The sequence below is a fragment of the Oncorhynchus kisutch genome, linkage group LG26 (genome assembly GCF_002021735.2).
Source record: "Oncorhynchus kisutch isolate 150728-3 linkage group LG26, Okis_V2, whole genome shotgun sequence".
In the NCBI taxonomy this organism is placed as follows: domain Eukaryota; kingdom Metazoa; phylum Chordata; class Actinopteri; order Salmoniformes; family Salmonidae; genus Oncorhynchus; species Oncorhynchus kisutch.
In genome coordinates, this window is record NC_034199.2 from 20010836 (window position 1) to 20026834 (window position 15999).

The 15999-nt window shown below is 43.3% G+C and overlaps 1 protein-coding gene across 9 annotated transcripts in view; it reads right to left on the minus strand.

Annotated features, from left to right (window-relative positions):
- Positions 1-1667: 1667 nt before the first annotated feature.
- LOC109870876 (DDB1- and CUL4-associated factor 6) overlaps positions 1668-15999 on the minus strand; it is a 73360-nt gene continuing 59028 nt past the window's right edge. For 4 of the 9 annotated variants that reach the window (XM_020461563.2, XM_031805365.1, XM_031805364.1 and 1 more), the window contains 8 exons: positions 11794-11906; positions 11161-11554; positions 11000-11026; positions 8663-8801; positions 6721-6877; positions 3140-3228; positions 2632-2737; positions 1668-2190 (listed from right to left, as the gene is read on the minus strand). In XM_020461563.2, the coding sequence (XP_020317152.1) occupies positions 2132-2190; positions 2632-2737; positions 3140-3228; positions 6721-6877; positions 8663-8801; positions 11000-11026; positions 11161-11554; positions 11794-11906 (1084 nt within the window). In that variant the 3' untranslated portion in view covers positions 1668-2131. The remainder of the gene's footprint in view (positions 2191-2631; positions 2738-3139; positions 3229-6720; positions 6878-8662; positions 8802-10999; positions 11027-11160; positions 11555-11793; positions 11907-15999) is intronic. The other 5 variants (XM_031805367.1, XM_031805363.1, XM_031805366.1 and 2 more) reach the window with 3 other exon arrangements.

Sequence of the window (15999 nt, forward strand, 5' to 3'; positions counted from 1 at the left end):
GATGAGACAGCCTACAGAGAGGTCGTCAAGCACCAGTATGGTGCCAGGACAACCTCTCCCTCAACGTCAGCAAGACCAATGAGTTGATTGCGGACTTCAGGAAACAGGAGCGGGTGCACACCCCCATCAACATCGGGGCTGCAGTGGAGAGTGTAAAGAGCTTCAAGTTCCTTGGTGTCCACATCACTGATGACTGGTCCTCTCACTCCAGCACAGTCATGAAGAAGGCACAGCAGTGCCTCTTCTCCCTCCAGGAGGCTGAAACGATTTAGCACAGATCCGTAGGAACTTTCACAGCTGCTCTATTGAGAGCATCCTGACTGGTTGTATCCCCATCTGGTATGGCACCTGCAACGCCCCTCGACCAGAAGGCCGTACAGAGGGTCGTGCGGACAGCCCAGCGTATAACTGAGGGTGAGCGTCCAACCATCCAGGACGTACGTGCCAGGTAGTCTTAGAGAGGCCCGAAAAATGTCCAAAGACTCCAGCCACCTGAGACATGGACTGTTCTCCATGTAGGTAGTCTTAGAGAGGCAAGGAAAATGTCCAAAGACTCCAGCCACCTGAGACATGGACTGTTCTCCATGCTCTCAGACGGTACCAGTGCATCAAGGCTCAGACCAACAGACTCAACAGCTTCCATCCCCTGGCCATCCCCTCCCCCTCACACCTACACTGATTATTGATTAGATGTATTACTACCACTACACTGCTTTTCATTGATTGCCATTAGTGCTATCCTATTCATGCTATCCTGCTTCTGATTCCTATTACTCCTGTTCACCTGTATATATTAATATCCATCTGTTATCCTGCTACCGGCCACTTCTATTTTCATGAATATAGTGTACAAAACATTAAGAACACCTCTTTCCATGACAGACTGACCTTATTGATGTTACCTGTTAAATCCACTTCAAATCAGTGTAGATGAAGGGGAGGAGACGGGTTAAATAAGTATTAAGCCTTGAGACATGGATTGTGTATCTGTGCCATTCAGAGGGTGAATTGGCAAGAGAAAATATTTAAGTGCCTTTGAATGGGGTATGGTAGTAGGTGCCAGGCGCACCCACCGGTTTGAGTGTCAATAACTGCAACACTGCTGGGTTTTTCCACGCTTAACAGTTTCCCGTGTATCAATAATGATCCACCACCCAAAGGACATCCAGCCAAATTGACACAACTGTGGGAAGCATTGGAGTCAACATGGGCCAGCATCCCTATGGAACACTTTCGACACCTTGTAGTCCATGCCAATGAATTAAAGCTGTCCTGAGGGCAAATGGGATGCAACTCAATATTAGGAAGGTGTTCCTAATTTTTTGTATACTGTATATTACCATAAGTAGTTCTATATTCCTGCTACCAGTCACTTTTCAGCCTTGTTAGCACGATTATTTATCCTGCTACCAGTCACTTTCTCTATTCCAGTATATAGTCCTCTCTTTTAAAACTAATTATACATTATGGAGTAAACGGGCCATACTGTGTTCGTGCTTCAGCCAACAGCTACACAAGCCATCTGTCCTGTAACCTGGGCGACATTCAGGATCCCTAAACTGTTGTGTGGATCCTTCAACAACGCAGAGAGTTCAGTTGTCCTGTGTAATAACTGTTACAGGACAGAATCACAAGACATACTTATACCTTTGTGACAGGCATACGTAGACATTTTTCAACAACAGCATGGTTTATTTAAAGCATAATTCTTATGTTTACATGCACAACTGCAAATACGGTATATAAACATGAGTTCTCAGCCTTGCACTACAAATAAGAAATGTCACATCGTAACACTGATCAAAGCTCCATTTTCTCCTGACAAAAATAATATTGCACTTTAAACATCCTCACGCACCAGTCATCTAAATAATATTCCCCTCTTTATATATATATATATTGCCTGGCTTTGCGCTTGCATTCACACAGTTATTTTTCTCGATGCAGTTCTCATACAGACACACCAGTAAGAAAGTCATCTTAAAAAAAGAAGAGGGCTACAAATGTAACTAATGCTCAGAAAAGGAAGTATTCTACATAATACTTGTACAAATCTCAAGATCTTCAAGTGCTTTTTAGAGCAACAGAAAAGTGTTTGATGTATTTTTCAAATAAAATGGCATCTGAGCAGCTACTGCTCATCCTCGTTCTCCTGTCCAGAACCTTCTGAGCGGTCACCCTCCAAGCGATCTGAGGAAAGGAATGAAAAACAAAGTGTGTAATAAACCCCGGGGTTATGTTCATTAAGGCACACGGAAAACAAAAATGTCCAGGTAATTCTACCCTACTTCAGACAGTTTTCTTCCATTTTGTGTCTAATGAACACAGCCTAAATCCCATTTCCTACTGTACCTAGCTTGTGGGGTCTGTAGTGGAAGCGTCATAACTGGGTGCTGGTAATTGAGTGAATGAACCAGTTAACCTCCCGGTGGTAAGCGGTTTACTCAGCCCAGGCTCAAGGGTCCCAAAGTACATCGATAAGAACATAAATACTTCCACATGCACTTTCTATTGGTTCATTGGCCAACTGCTTTTCAATGCACCATTTTAACCAATTTGCAAATGCCACAAAATATAGTTCATATCACTAAACTACAAGCAAAATGTAACTGAGTGAATGAGCATGTGTACCCGTTCTTATGTGATTAAGGGAGGCCAGCATTCGCAGCATGAAGGATGCTGGGACTGTGATGGTGTTCCTGGTTTCCTCTAGCATCAACTCGTTACGCGTGATCACCTACAGAGAGAATAAGTGTGAGAGAAAGAGAGAGGGTGAAATATACCAGTGAACCTTGTAGTTGATCTCTGAATTCATAATCTCGGTTGTCAGAAGCATCAAAGAGAATGTGGTTTCTATCACTGACGAGTATGGAGTGGGACGGGTGAGAGGGAGAAGGGGTGATGGAGAAAGAAGAGGGCATGGGGGGGGGGAGGAGTGAGGATAGAGAGAAGATAACAGAGAAGGATGGGTAAGCCTCCTGGGGCAAGGCATCCCCAGTCAGCTGTTGTGACAGCTCATGGAGAAGAGGGGAAGTCCCACACAGTGGGGAATCCACTCCCTCTACTGGATGACAGAAGTGCACACCAGTCTACTTGCTCGTCTGCCATTAAGATTGAATAAATAATTTACCAAACATACCTCGTCAGCTAGGACTCTGTTAAACGATGGAGACACCTCCAGAGGTGACCAGACCTTGATGTCGTAGTCGATCCCTGACGAGGCAAGAACTGGAACAGACAGGAGACGCAAATGATTGGCAATAGGGTATGATACAGTTAAAGGGGGGATACCTAGTCAGTTGTACAACTGAAATGTGTCTTCCGCATTTACCCCAACCCCTCTGAATCAGGTAGGGTGTTATTGGCTCTCTACACAAGCCTGAATATGTAGCTAAAAAGACTCACTGGGATCGTAGGGGTGTGGGTATAGTGGTGAGACAAGGGAAGGTGTGTGTGTTACTGGGGTCGCAGGGGTGTGGTTGAGGTGTATCTGTAAGACTAGATGTAGGGATAAGACTAGGGTAGGTGTGTGTTACTCACACCGTTATTGCAATGCGTATGCCTAAGAGTGGTTGGATAGGCTGAGATTTAGGACAGGGTGGACACCACCAGAGCTTGCGGACAGGCTGTGTGAAGGAAAGGCTGCCTTAAGACTGGCAAGGGGTAGAGTTGAACAGAGGCAGCTGCTGTAAGTGTGTGTGTTGTGCGCTTTCTCCAAGTTGTAAAAACAAGCAGAGCAGAAACTGGCTACTCTTTAGTTGACTGATGTAACTGGCAAAGTAACTGCTATTTGACTTAACAGAAGAGGGAAAAAAACAACTAGTGTTTATTCCCAGTGCTGAGCTAGTAGTGTAACAGAAATGTAACGTTAGCTAATGTTTCACTCCTTCTCGACTGAAGTGAATGAATTAGCTAGCTAGTAGCTACCACAGGCAGTTCAGCTCTAGCCTCTAGCTAGCTGTCAAACTCTAGGTGGCATTCTGCCTTCTCCCTACAGTTTTAAGCAATTTGCGTCGCCCACGACTACCTCAAATCAAATTTTATTGGTCACATACACATGGTTAGCAGATTTCAATGCGAGCGTAGCAAAATGCTTGTGCTTCTAGTTCCGACCGTGCAGTAATATTTAACAAGTAATCAAACAATTTCACAACAACTACCTTATACACACACAAGTGTAAAGGAATGAATACGAATATGTACATATAAATATATGGATGAGCGATGGCCGTGCGGCATAGGCAAGATGCCGTAAATGGTATAGAGTACAGTATATACATATGAGATGAGTAACGTAGGGTATAATGTAAACATTATATAAAGTGGCATTGTTTAAATTGACTAGTGATACATTTATTACATCCAATGTTTTATTATAAAGTGGCTAGAGATTTGAGTCAGTATGTAGGCAGCAGCCACTCAATGTTAGTGACGGCTGTTTAACAGTCTGATGGCCTGGAGATAGAAGCTGTTTTTCAGTCTCTCGGTCCCAACTTTGATGCACCTGTACTGACCTCACCTTCTGGATGATAGCGGGGTGAACAGGCAGTGGCTCGGGTGGTTGATGTCCTTGATGATCTTTATGGCCTTCCTGTAGCATCGGGTGGTGTAGGTGTCCTGGAGGGCAGGTAGTTTGCCCCCGGTGATGCTTTGTGCAGACCTCACTGCCCTCTGGAGAGCCTTACGGTTGTGGGTGGAGCAGTTGCTGTACCAGGCGGTGATACAGCCAGACAGGATGCTCTCGATTGTGCATCTGTAAAAGTTTGTGAGTGTTTTCGGTGACAAGCCACATTTCTTCAGCCTCCTGAGGTTGAAGTGGCACTGTTGCGTCTTCTTCATCACGCTGTCTGTGTGGGTGGACCATTTCAGATTGTCTGTGATGTGTACCTTTATTTTTATTTTTTTATATTTTTTACCTTTATTTAACTAGACAAGTCAGTTAAGAACAAATTCTTATTTTCAATGACGGCCTAGGAACAGTGGGTTAACTGCCTGTTCAGGGGCAGAACGACAGATTTGTACCTTGTCAGCTCGGGGGTTTGAACTTGCAACCTTCCGGTTACTAGTCCAACGCTCTAACCACTAGGCTACGCTGCCGTACGCCGAGGATAGGGGGGTGCTCCCTCTGCTGTTTCCTGAAGTACACGATCATCTCCTTTGTTTTGTTGACGTTGAGTGTGAGGTTATTTTCCTGACACCACACTCCCGAGGGCCCTCACCTCCTCCCTGTAGGCCGCCTCATCGTTGTTGGTAATCAAGCCTACCACTGTAGTGTCGTCTGCAAACTTGATGATTGAGTTGGAGGCGTGCACGCAGTCATGGGTGAACAGGGAGTACAGGAGAGGGCTGAGAACGCACCATTGTTGAGGATCAGCGGGGTAGAGTTGTTGTTTCCTACCCTCACCACCTGGGGGCAGCCCATCAGAAAGTCCAGGACCCAGTTGCACAGGGCGGAGTCGAGACCCAGGGTCTCGAGCTTAATGACGGGTTTGGAGGGTACTATGATGTTAAATGCTGAGCTGTAATCGATGAACAGCATTCTTACATAGGTATTTCTCTTGTCCAGATGGGTTAGGGCAGTATGCAGTGTGATTGCGATTGTGTCGTCTGTGGATCAATTGGGCGGTAAGCAAATTGGAGTGGGTCCAGGGTTTCAGGTAGGGTGGAGGAGATATGATCCTTGACTAGTCTCTCAAAGCACTTCATGATGACAGAAGTGAGTGCTACGGGGCGATAGTTGTTTAGCTCAGTTACCTTAGCTTTCTTGGGAACAGGAACAATGGTGGCCCTTTTGAAGCATGTGGGAACAGCAGACTGGGATAGGGATTGATTGGGTTGGCATTAAAGTAAATGACTTGTCAGCAGCCTACCGAAATAGCATCGGTAAGAGAGACGTTCATTTGGCTTCCTAATTTGCATACTGGTAGTCTTTTGGGGAGATTATCTGCAGATAACTTATGAAAACATTCTATGAAGACGGTGAAATTCTCCTCACTGCAGTGGAGAGTGAGCCTCACTCTGGTCCAAAATATGATAAAAGAAAACAGATTGAATTCTTTTAAAAGATATTGATATAGGTCTACTGATTTAAATCAAAGTGTTGACAACGGAGTAGTCAATGGCTACTTTCTGTGTAGCAAAGTCCATGTTTAACACCTGCTTCATACCTGTATTGCAGATAGCTGACAAAATACCTCTTTAAGGAAGCCTGAAGCCTGTGGAAGTCAGCAGACTCTTAAAGGATTATTTATGTGCCGAGTGGAGTCAAAATTACATTTATCCTGTGTTTTATATCATATTGTACAACAGCTGATAAAACTAACACTGTAAAAGTGTTAACAATTTAATCAGTGTCATTTTCTGGTAGTAGCAGTTAAAAAATACAATCTAGCATTGGTATGTACCAGAGGCCACCAAAATAGAGTTTGTTCGGCATACATTTCTTAACACGGGCCCTGGAAGCATGGTTGGCAACTTTTACTAATTGGCTGGCTACTCCAACTGGTTGTGGAAATCACTGAGAATGTGTTTGTTTCTTATGATTCTATGCTTGATTTGAGGTTTTTATAAAAAAAAACATTTGCATGCTTATACATTGTGTATGTTAACTATTATTCTTACTATGTTTTGTTACTTTCCCTGGGCCATTGCTGTAAATAAGAAAGTATTCTCAGTCAACGGACCTGGTAAAATAAGGAATACAAAATAAATACAACTCACTGGGGTCGTAGGGGTGTGGCTGGAGGCAGTTGACTACGTGATTGTCGGCCTCCAGCAGCATCAGGTGCTCTCCCGTGTGTCTGTCCCAGATGAAGATGTGTCCGCAGTCTGAACCGCTCATCACAAAGTTGTTTCCCCAGAAACACGACTCCTTAATCTACAGAAAACACACAAATCATTGGCGTAGATAAATTAACGTTAAATGCATTCAGAAAGTACCCCTTCCCCCTTTTCCACATTTTGTTAAGTTACAGCCTTATTCTAAAATGGATTAAATACATTTTTTTCTATCAGGTTGGATGGGGAGTGTCGCTGCACAGCTATTTTCAGGTTTCTCCAGAGATGTTCGAAAGGGTTCAAGTCCAGGCTTTGGCTGGGCCACTCAAGGACAATCAGAGACTTGGCAAACTCCAAGCAGGCTGTCTTGTGCATTTTACTGAAGAGTGGCTGCAGAGGTGGTTGTCCTTCTGGGAGGTTATCCCATCTCCACAGATGAACTTGGGGCTATGTCAGAATGACCATTAGGTTCTTAGTCACCTCCCTGATCGAGGCCCTTCTCTCCCTATTGCTCAGTTTTACCCGGGCGGCCAGCTCTAGGAAGATTCTTGGTGGTTCCAAACTTCTTCCATTCAAGAATAATGGAGGTTCTTGGGGACCTTCAATGCTGCAGAAATGTTTGGGTATCTGTGCCTCGACACAATCCTGTGTTGGAGCTCTACGGAAAATTCCTTCAACTTCATGTCTTGGTTTTTTTCTCTGACATGCCCTGTCAACTGTGGGACCTTATATAGACAGATGTGTGCCTTTGCAAACCATGTGCAATCAATTGATTTTACCACAGGTGGACTCCAATCAAGTTGTAGAAACATCTCAAGGATGATCAATGAAAACAGGAGGCACCTGAGCTTAATTTCAAGTCTCATAGCAAAGGGTCTGACTGTTTTCACTTTGTCATTGTGGGGTATTGTGTGTATATTGACAATGGACAATATGTATTAATCCATTTCAGAATAAGGCTGTAACGTAACAAAATGTGGAAGAAGTCAAGGGGTCTGAATACTTCCTGAATGCTCTACATATATATATATATATACACACACAGTACCAGTCATTCAAGGGTTTCCTTATTTTTACAATTTTCTACATTGTTGAATAATACTGAACACATCAAAACTATGAAATAACACATATGGAATAATGTAGTAACCAAAAAAAGTGTTAAACAAATCAAAATATATTTGAGATTTTTCAAAGTAGCCACCCTATGCCTCGAGGACAGCTTTGCACACTCTTGGCATTCTCTCAATCAGCATCATGAGGTTGTCACCTGGAATGCATTTCGATTAACAGGTGTGCCTGATACTCAACTAGTCTAAAGAAGGCCCGTTTTATTGCTTCTTTAATCAGAACAACAGTTTTCAGCTGTCTAACATAATTGCAAAAGGGTTTTCTAATGATCAATTATCCTTTTAAAATTATAAACCTGGATTAGCTAATGTGCCATTGGAACACAGGTGTGATGGTTGCTGATAATGGGCCTCTGTACGCCTATGTAGATATTCCATAAAACATCTGCCGTTTCCGACTACAATAGTCATTTACAATGTCTACACTGCATTTCTGATCAATTTGATGTTATTTTAATGGACATAAAAAATGAGCTTTTCTTTCAAAAACGAGGACATTTCTAAGTGACCCCAAACTTTTGAACTGTAGTGTATATCTTTCTTACTCTATTAAACCAGGACGAGAGTTCACTCAGCAACAATTGTCACAGTTCTTCAGAGAGTCCTAATAGAATCTTTTGATCTGGCCCATGATGAGTTTGTTGCTCTTCGCATGATGTTTTCAGTAGGGGCTCAGGTAGAAGTGAGCTGATCTAGAATCAGCTGTAAAAGAGGGACCAGAAGTAACCGAAGTCGGGAAGTGAAGATTAGCGTACCATAGTCCTGGAGTTGCGGTGTCCCTTGTAGACCATTTTGACTGAAGGTCTCCTGATATTCTGGGTCTCGCTCTCCTCCATCTCTCTCCTCTCCTTCCTCCGACGAAACAACTCCTGGATACGGGCCGCAGCAGAGCGTCTGACACACGCCGACAGACGCAGCGACACAAAGAGACACACACAAGTTATATACAGTATTGACAGTTAATATCTTTCACTCTATATCTGCAGAGAAGGAAGTGAATACTAAGCATCTATCTATCTATCATCTATCTATCATATATCTATCTAGTGTCTAGTGTACAAAACATTAAGAACACCTTCCTAGTATTGAGTTGCACCCCCACCACCCTTTTTGCCCTCAGAACAGCCTCAATTCGTCGGGGCATGGACTCACAAGGAGTTGAAAGGGTTCCACAGTTGTGTCAAGTTGGCTGGATGTCCTTTGGCGGTGGACCATTCTTGATACACACAGGAAACTGTTGAGGGTGAAAAACACTGCTGCATTGCAGTTCTTGACACAAACCGGTTCGCCTGGCACCTACTACCATACCCCGTTCAAAGGCTCTTAAATCTTTTGTCTTGCCCATTCACACATACACAATCCATGTCTCAAGGCTTAAAAAATCATTTTTTAACTGGTCTCCTACCCTTCACCTACACTGATTGAAGTGGATTTAACAAGTGGCATCAATAAGGAATTGTATCATTCAGCTGGTCAGTTTATGTAATGGAAGGAACAGGTGTTCTTGTTGTTTTGTACCGTGCATTCAGAAAGTATTCAGACACCTTGACTTTTTCCACATTTTGTTACGTTACAGCCTTATTTTAAAATGTATTAAATCTTTTCCCCCCTCATCTACACACAATTCCCCATATTGACAAAGCAAAAACGGGTTTTTTTTTATATTTGCAAATTAATAAAAAAATAAAAAACGAAATAGATTTGAAATTGAGCTTGTGCATCCTGTTTCCATTGATCATCCTTGAGATGTTTCTACAACTTGATTGGAGTCCACTTGTGGTAAATTCAATTGATTGCACATGATTTGGAAAGACACACCTGTCTACATAAGGTCCCACAATTGACAGTGCATATCAGAGCAAAAACCAAGCCATGAGGTCAAAGAAAGTGTAACGTCTGGAGGAAACATGGCACCATCCCTATGGTGAAGCATGGTGGTGGCAGTAACATGCTGTGGGGATGTTTTTTCAGAGGCAGTGACTGGGAGACTAGTCAGGATCAAAGGAAAGATGAACAGAGAAAAGTACAGAGAGATCCCTGATAAAAACCTGCTCCAGAGCGCTCAGGACCTCAGACTGGGGCGAAAGTTCACCTTCTAAACAGGACAACGACCCTAAGCACACAGCCAAGATAATACAGGACTGGTTTCAGGACAAGTCTCTGAATGTCCTTGAGTGGCCTAGCCAGAACCCGGACTTGAACCTGATCAAACATCTCTGGAGAGACCTGAAAATAGCTGAGCAGTGACGCTCCCCATCCAACCTGACAGAGCTTAAGAGGATCTGCAGAGAACAATGGGAGAAACTCTCCAAATACAGGTGTGCCAAGCTTGTAGCGTCCTACCCAAGAAGACTAGAGGCTGTAATCGCTGCCAAAGGTGCTTCAACAAAGTACTGAGTAAAGGGTCTGAATACTTATGTAAATGTGATATTTCCGTTTTTTAATATATTTTTTTATCAATTGCAAAAAATATTGCTTTGTCATTGTGGGGTATTGTGTGTAGATTGAGGGGGGAAAAAAATAGTTCAACAATTTTAGAATAAGGCTGTAACGTAATAAGTGTGGAAAAAGTCAAGGGGTCTGAATACTTTCCGAATGCACTGTATATACAGTATGTACACATCTTTATCCTATCAATCTTGTTGTGTGCAAACAATGAGTAAGCTAAGTACTACACTCAGTCTAAGCTGGCTATATTACCATAGACATTATCTACATTTTCTCCAGGGATTGTAGGGCTTCATTCATTCATTGGCTGTTGCATCACTGGTGTTGCCTGTTACCCTGGTGATATCGCTAGGTAACCTGCCAGGGATGATGAAGCTAATAGCTCTCCTCTTAGCAAATTGTGGTGGTGATACTCACATGCATATGCATGCTCACACGATTAGTGTTTCGCAACAGTGCCCACACACAAGGCTTAATAATGTTGGTGAAAACTACAAGCTCCACGCCTTCTAGGTATAGACATACAGTAGTCTCAGGGGGTTGCTTGGACTCATGGTAGCAGTAGTTTTGGAAGTTACAAGTTTTCTATGAGCACTGCACTCCTTGCAGGTTAGATGTTTAAGTTGTCAATACACAGATGTTACCTGATCATCCTATCGCCTACCGCTGATCTATGTGTATAGCAGAATCATCATCGTAATAAACCACACAGAAGAAGAGAAAAGGAGTCCTCACAACAAGGAGAAAATATACATCAAAATAGTGTGTGTGTGTGTGTATATGAATTGCCATGTTGTAGTCGTACCTCTGTCCCTGTCCTCCTCTGTACCTCGCTGAGGGGATAAGAATTGGGTCGTCATCACTGTCGTCTGAATCCTGGTTGCTACGGGAGGGTTGGCTCTGCCCACCCGGTCCCATTGGAACCCCCTGCCCCCCTGGTCCTGTTGGACCCCCATACCCCCCCTCCCCAGCAGGCTGCTCTCTCCTGCAGCCCCCAGAGGTGTCCTCCGCACCCACAACCTGGCTCCTCTCCAGGGGCGAGGCAGTCAAACTCTCCCCCACAGAGGAGACTTGTGCTGGGGCCTGGGTGGGCATGTATCCCTGGGTGCTGGAAGAGGCACCCCCAGCCTCACACACTGGGTCGGTGTGGGGAGCAGCAACCCTGCTCTGGCTTGAGGGCTCGAAACCAGCCGCAGCTGCTGGTATTGAAGGAGGAGAGAGAAAGCGAGAGAGATGTGGTCATTATGAGGCTCAATAACTGAACAGTTGTCTACGTCAGGGCAATGTCAGAAACTAAGTGGACCTAATGGTGTTTTCGTGTGACCCACTGAATAAAACCATCCAATGTTTGAAGTCATGCCCACCAGATCAGTGCTACACATGGTATCCCATAGAGTGCAGTAACAATCATGGCCACTAGGCCTGCTCTAGTCCTCACCCTGCGCTGAGGCAGAGCTCTCTGCCGAGGGTCCCTCTCTGGTCTGGACGGCCCCTGCTGCCTCTGACTGTTTGGGCCCTCCACTGCCCCTGGAACTGGAGGCTCTGCTGCTCCTAAAGTGTGTGTGTGGGGGGGGGGGGGGGTGAGTCTTACTTAAAGAACACCTGAGAAACATGGTCACCAAAATGAGATTGTGGATTTATTTGATGAGAAAAAAATCTGAACATCAAGGGTCAGTTTCCCTCGATATTTAGTATGTTCCGTATTTCAGTAAGATTTTTTTATATACATTTAAAAAAATAATAATTGTAATTAATAAAATAAATAAAGTGTCATTTAGTCCTAGTTGGGCAATGGACTTACCAATGGAATCATAAGTCATATTATATATATAAATACACACACGCACGCACACACACACACACACACGCACGCACACACACACACACACACACACACACACACACACACACACACACACACACACACACACACGCACGCACGCACACACACACACACACACACACACACACACTGAACAAAAATATAAAACGCAACATGTAAAGTGTTGGTCCCATGTTTCATCAGCTGAAATAAAAGATCACCGAAAATGTCCATACATACAAAAAGCTTATTTCTCTTTTTGTGCACAAATGTGTTTACATTCCTGTTAATGAGCATTTATCCCTTGCCAGGATAATCCATCCACCTGACAGGTGTGGCATATCAAGAAGCTGATTAAACAGTATGATCATTACACAGGTGCACCTTGTGCTGGGGACAACAACAGGCAACTAAAATGTGCAATTTTGTCACACAACACAATGTCACAGATGTCTCATGTTTTGAGGGAGCAAGCAATTGGCATGCTGACTGCAGGACTGTCCAACAGAGCTGTTACCAGAGAATTGTTAATTGTTCATTTTAATTTCTCTACCATAAGCCGCATCCGTCGTTTTAGAGAATTTGGAAGTACTTCCAACCGGCTTCCCAACGGCAGACCATGTGCAACCACACCAGCCCAGGACCTCCACATCCGGCTTCTTCACCTGCGGGATCGTCTGAGATCAGACACTTGGCCAGCTGATGAAACTGTGGGTTTGCACAACCAAAGAATTTCTGCAAAAACTGTCAGAAACCGTCTCAAGGAAGCTCATCTGCGTGTTCGTCGTCTACACCAGGTGCTTGACCTGACTGCAGTGGGAAAATGCTCACCTTCCCAGTCAAGTGAAATCAGTAGATTAGGGCCTAATTAATTTACTTCAAATGACTAATTTCCTTATATGAATTTTAACTCAGTCAAATATTTTTAATTGTTGCATATTTTTGTTCAGTGTATATTTATTACATATAGTTATGTAGGAGAGAGAGGAATAAAAAATAAATTATAATAATTAATAATAATAAAAAATAAAAAATAAATAAAAAAATAAATATATATATATATACACAGAGTCGTGGCCAACATTTTTGAGAATGACACAAAAGTCAGTTTGTATGATGCCAATTTGCATATACTCCAGAATGTTATGAAGAGTGATCAGATGAATTGCAATTAATTGCAAAGTCCCTCTTTGCCATGCAAATGAACTGAATCCCCCAAAAAACATTTCCACTGCATTTCAGCCCTGCCAGCTGACATGTCAGTGATTCTCTCGTTAACAAAGGTGTAAATATTGACGAGGACAAGGCTGGAGATCACTCTGTCATGCTGATTGAGTTCAAATAACAGACTGGAAGCTTCAAAAGGAGGGTGGTGCTTGGGATAATTGTTCTTCCTCTGTCAACCATGGTTATCTGCAAGGAAACGTGCCGTCCTCATCGCTTTGCACATAAAGGGCTTCACAGGCAAGGATATAGCTGCCAGTAAGATTGCACCATATTCAGGGCGCCCAAGAAAGTCCAGCAAGCGCCAGGACCGTCTCCTAAAGTTGATTCAGCTGCGGGATCGGGGCACCACCAGTACAGAGCTTGCTCAGGAATGGAATCAGGCAGGTGTGAGTGCATCTGCACGCACAGGGAGGCGAAGACTTTTGGAGGATGGCCTGGTGTCAAGAAGGGCAGCAAAGAAGCCACTTCTCTCCAGAAAAAAACATCAGGGACAGACTGATATTCTGCAAAAGGTACAGGGATTGGACTGCTGAGGACTGGGGTAAAGTCATTTTCTCGAATGAATCCCCTTTCCGATTGTTTGGGGCATCCGGAAAAAAGCTTGTCCAGAGAAGACAAGGTGAGCGCTACCATCAGTCCTGTGTCATGCCAACAGTAAAGCATCCTGAGACCATTCATGTGTGGGGTTGCTTCTCAGCCAAGGGAATGGGCTCACTCACAATTTTGCCTAAGAACACAGCCATGAATAAAGAATGGTACCAACACATCCCCCGAGAGCAACTTCTCCCAACCATCCAGAAACAGTTTGGTGACAACCAATGCCTTTTCCAGCATGATGGAGCACCTTGCCATAAGGCAAAAGTGATAACTAAGTGGCTCGGGGAACAAAACATTGATATTTTGGGTCCATGGCCAGGAAACTCCCCAGATCTTAATCTTATTGAGAACTTGTGGTCAATCCTCAAGAGGCAGGTGGACAAACAAAAACCCACAAATTCTGACAAACTCCAAGCATTGATTTTGCAAGAATGGGCTGCCATCAGTCAGGATGTGGCCCAGAAGTTAATTGACAGCATGCCAGGGCGGATTGCAGAGGTCTTGACAAAGAAGGGTCAACACTGCAAATATTGACTCTTTGCATCAACTTCATGTAATTGTCAATAAAAGCCTTTGCCAATTATGAAATGCTTGTAATTACACTTCAGTATTCCTGAAAATAAAAAATATCGAAAGACACTGAAGCAGCAAACTTTGTGGAAATTAATATGTGTGTCATTCTCAAAACTTTTGGCCACGACTGTACAGTTGAAGTCGGAAGTTTACATACACTTAGGTTGGAGTAATTTTTCAACCTTTCAATCTTGCTTGTTTGTAGGTGACCAAATACTTATTTTCCACCATAATTTGCAAATAAATTCATAAAAAATCCTACAATGTGATTTTCTGGATTTTCTTCTTTCTTACAGGCCTCTCTCATCTTTTTAAGTGGGAGAACTTGCACAATTGGTGGCTGACTAAATACTTTTTTGCCCCACTGTAGATTGGTGGAGATCAACATGTGATATCATTGTACGCAGATGACATTTAACTTTATTCCTCTGAACTTTCTCTGTCATTTCTTTCACTACCATTGGACACATATGGTTCTGTATACAGATTCAAAGGGAATTGGGGGAAAACTAAAATAATGCCCATTTCTAATCATGACTTCTCAAGCTTAGAAAGTACATTTAAGGGGAAATGGACAAAGAAACATGAAATACCTGTGTGTACTGATACCAAGCAATCTGGAGGAGGCATACAAAATCAATTGTTTTAACAGATTGGGTTCCATGTTCAGATCTCTCCCTATATATTCGTTAATTTTTTTTTAAAAATTGTACATTTATTTAACGAGGCAAGTCAGTTAATAATAAATTCTCATTTACAATGACGGCCTACCCCGGCCAAACCTAGACGACTGTGAGGCAATTGTGCTTCTCCCTATTGGGCTCCCAATCACAGCCGGATGTGAAACAGCCTGGATTCGAACCAGGGAATGTAGTGACGCCTCTTGCACTGAGATCCAGTGCCTTAGACCGCTGCGCCACTCGGGTTAGGGTCAACATAATCAAAAGGAATATATTACCAAGCTTGACATATTTATTCCAGGCCCTGACAGTTTCTATTCCATCCAACTTTTTAAATAAAATAAAATGGCCTGCTCTCCAACTATATTTGTCAATGTTGATCAGCCTCATGTCGCTGTGGAGGAATTTTGACCCTCTCTTCCATGCAGAACTGCTGTAAGTCATCGACATTTGTGGGTTTTCAAGTATGAACTGCTTGTTTCAAGTCCTGTCACATCTCAATTGGGATTAGGGCTGGACTTTGACTAGCGCAGACCTAGAGTGGGCCAAATTTCTTCCACAGCGATGTGAGAGACTTATCAACAACTACAGGAAGCGTTTGGTTGGAGTCATTGCAGATAAAGGTGGCACAACATGTTATTGAGTGTAAGGGGGCATTTACTTTTTCACTTGGGCATTGGTGTTGCATAAATTTGTTTATAAAATACATTAAATAAGTATATAATTGTTGTGTTATTTGTTCACT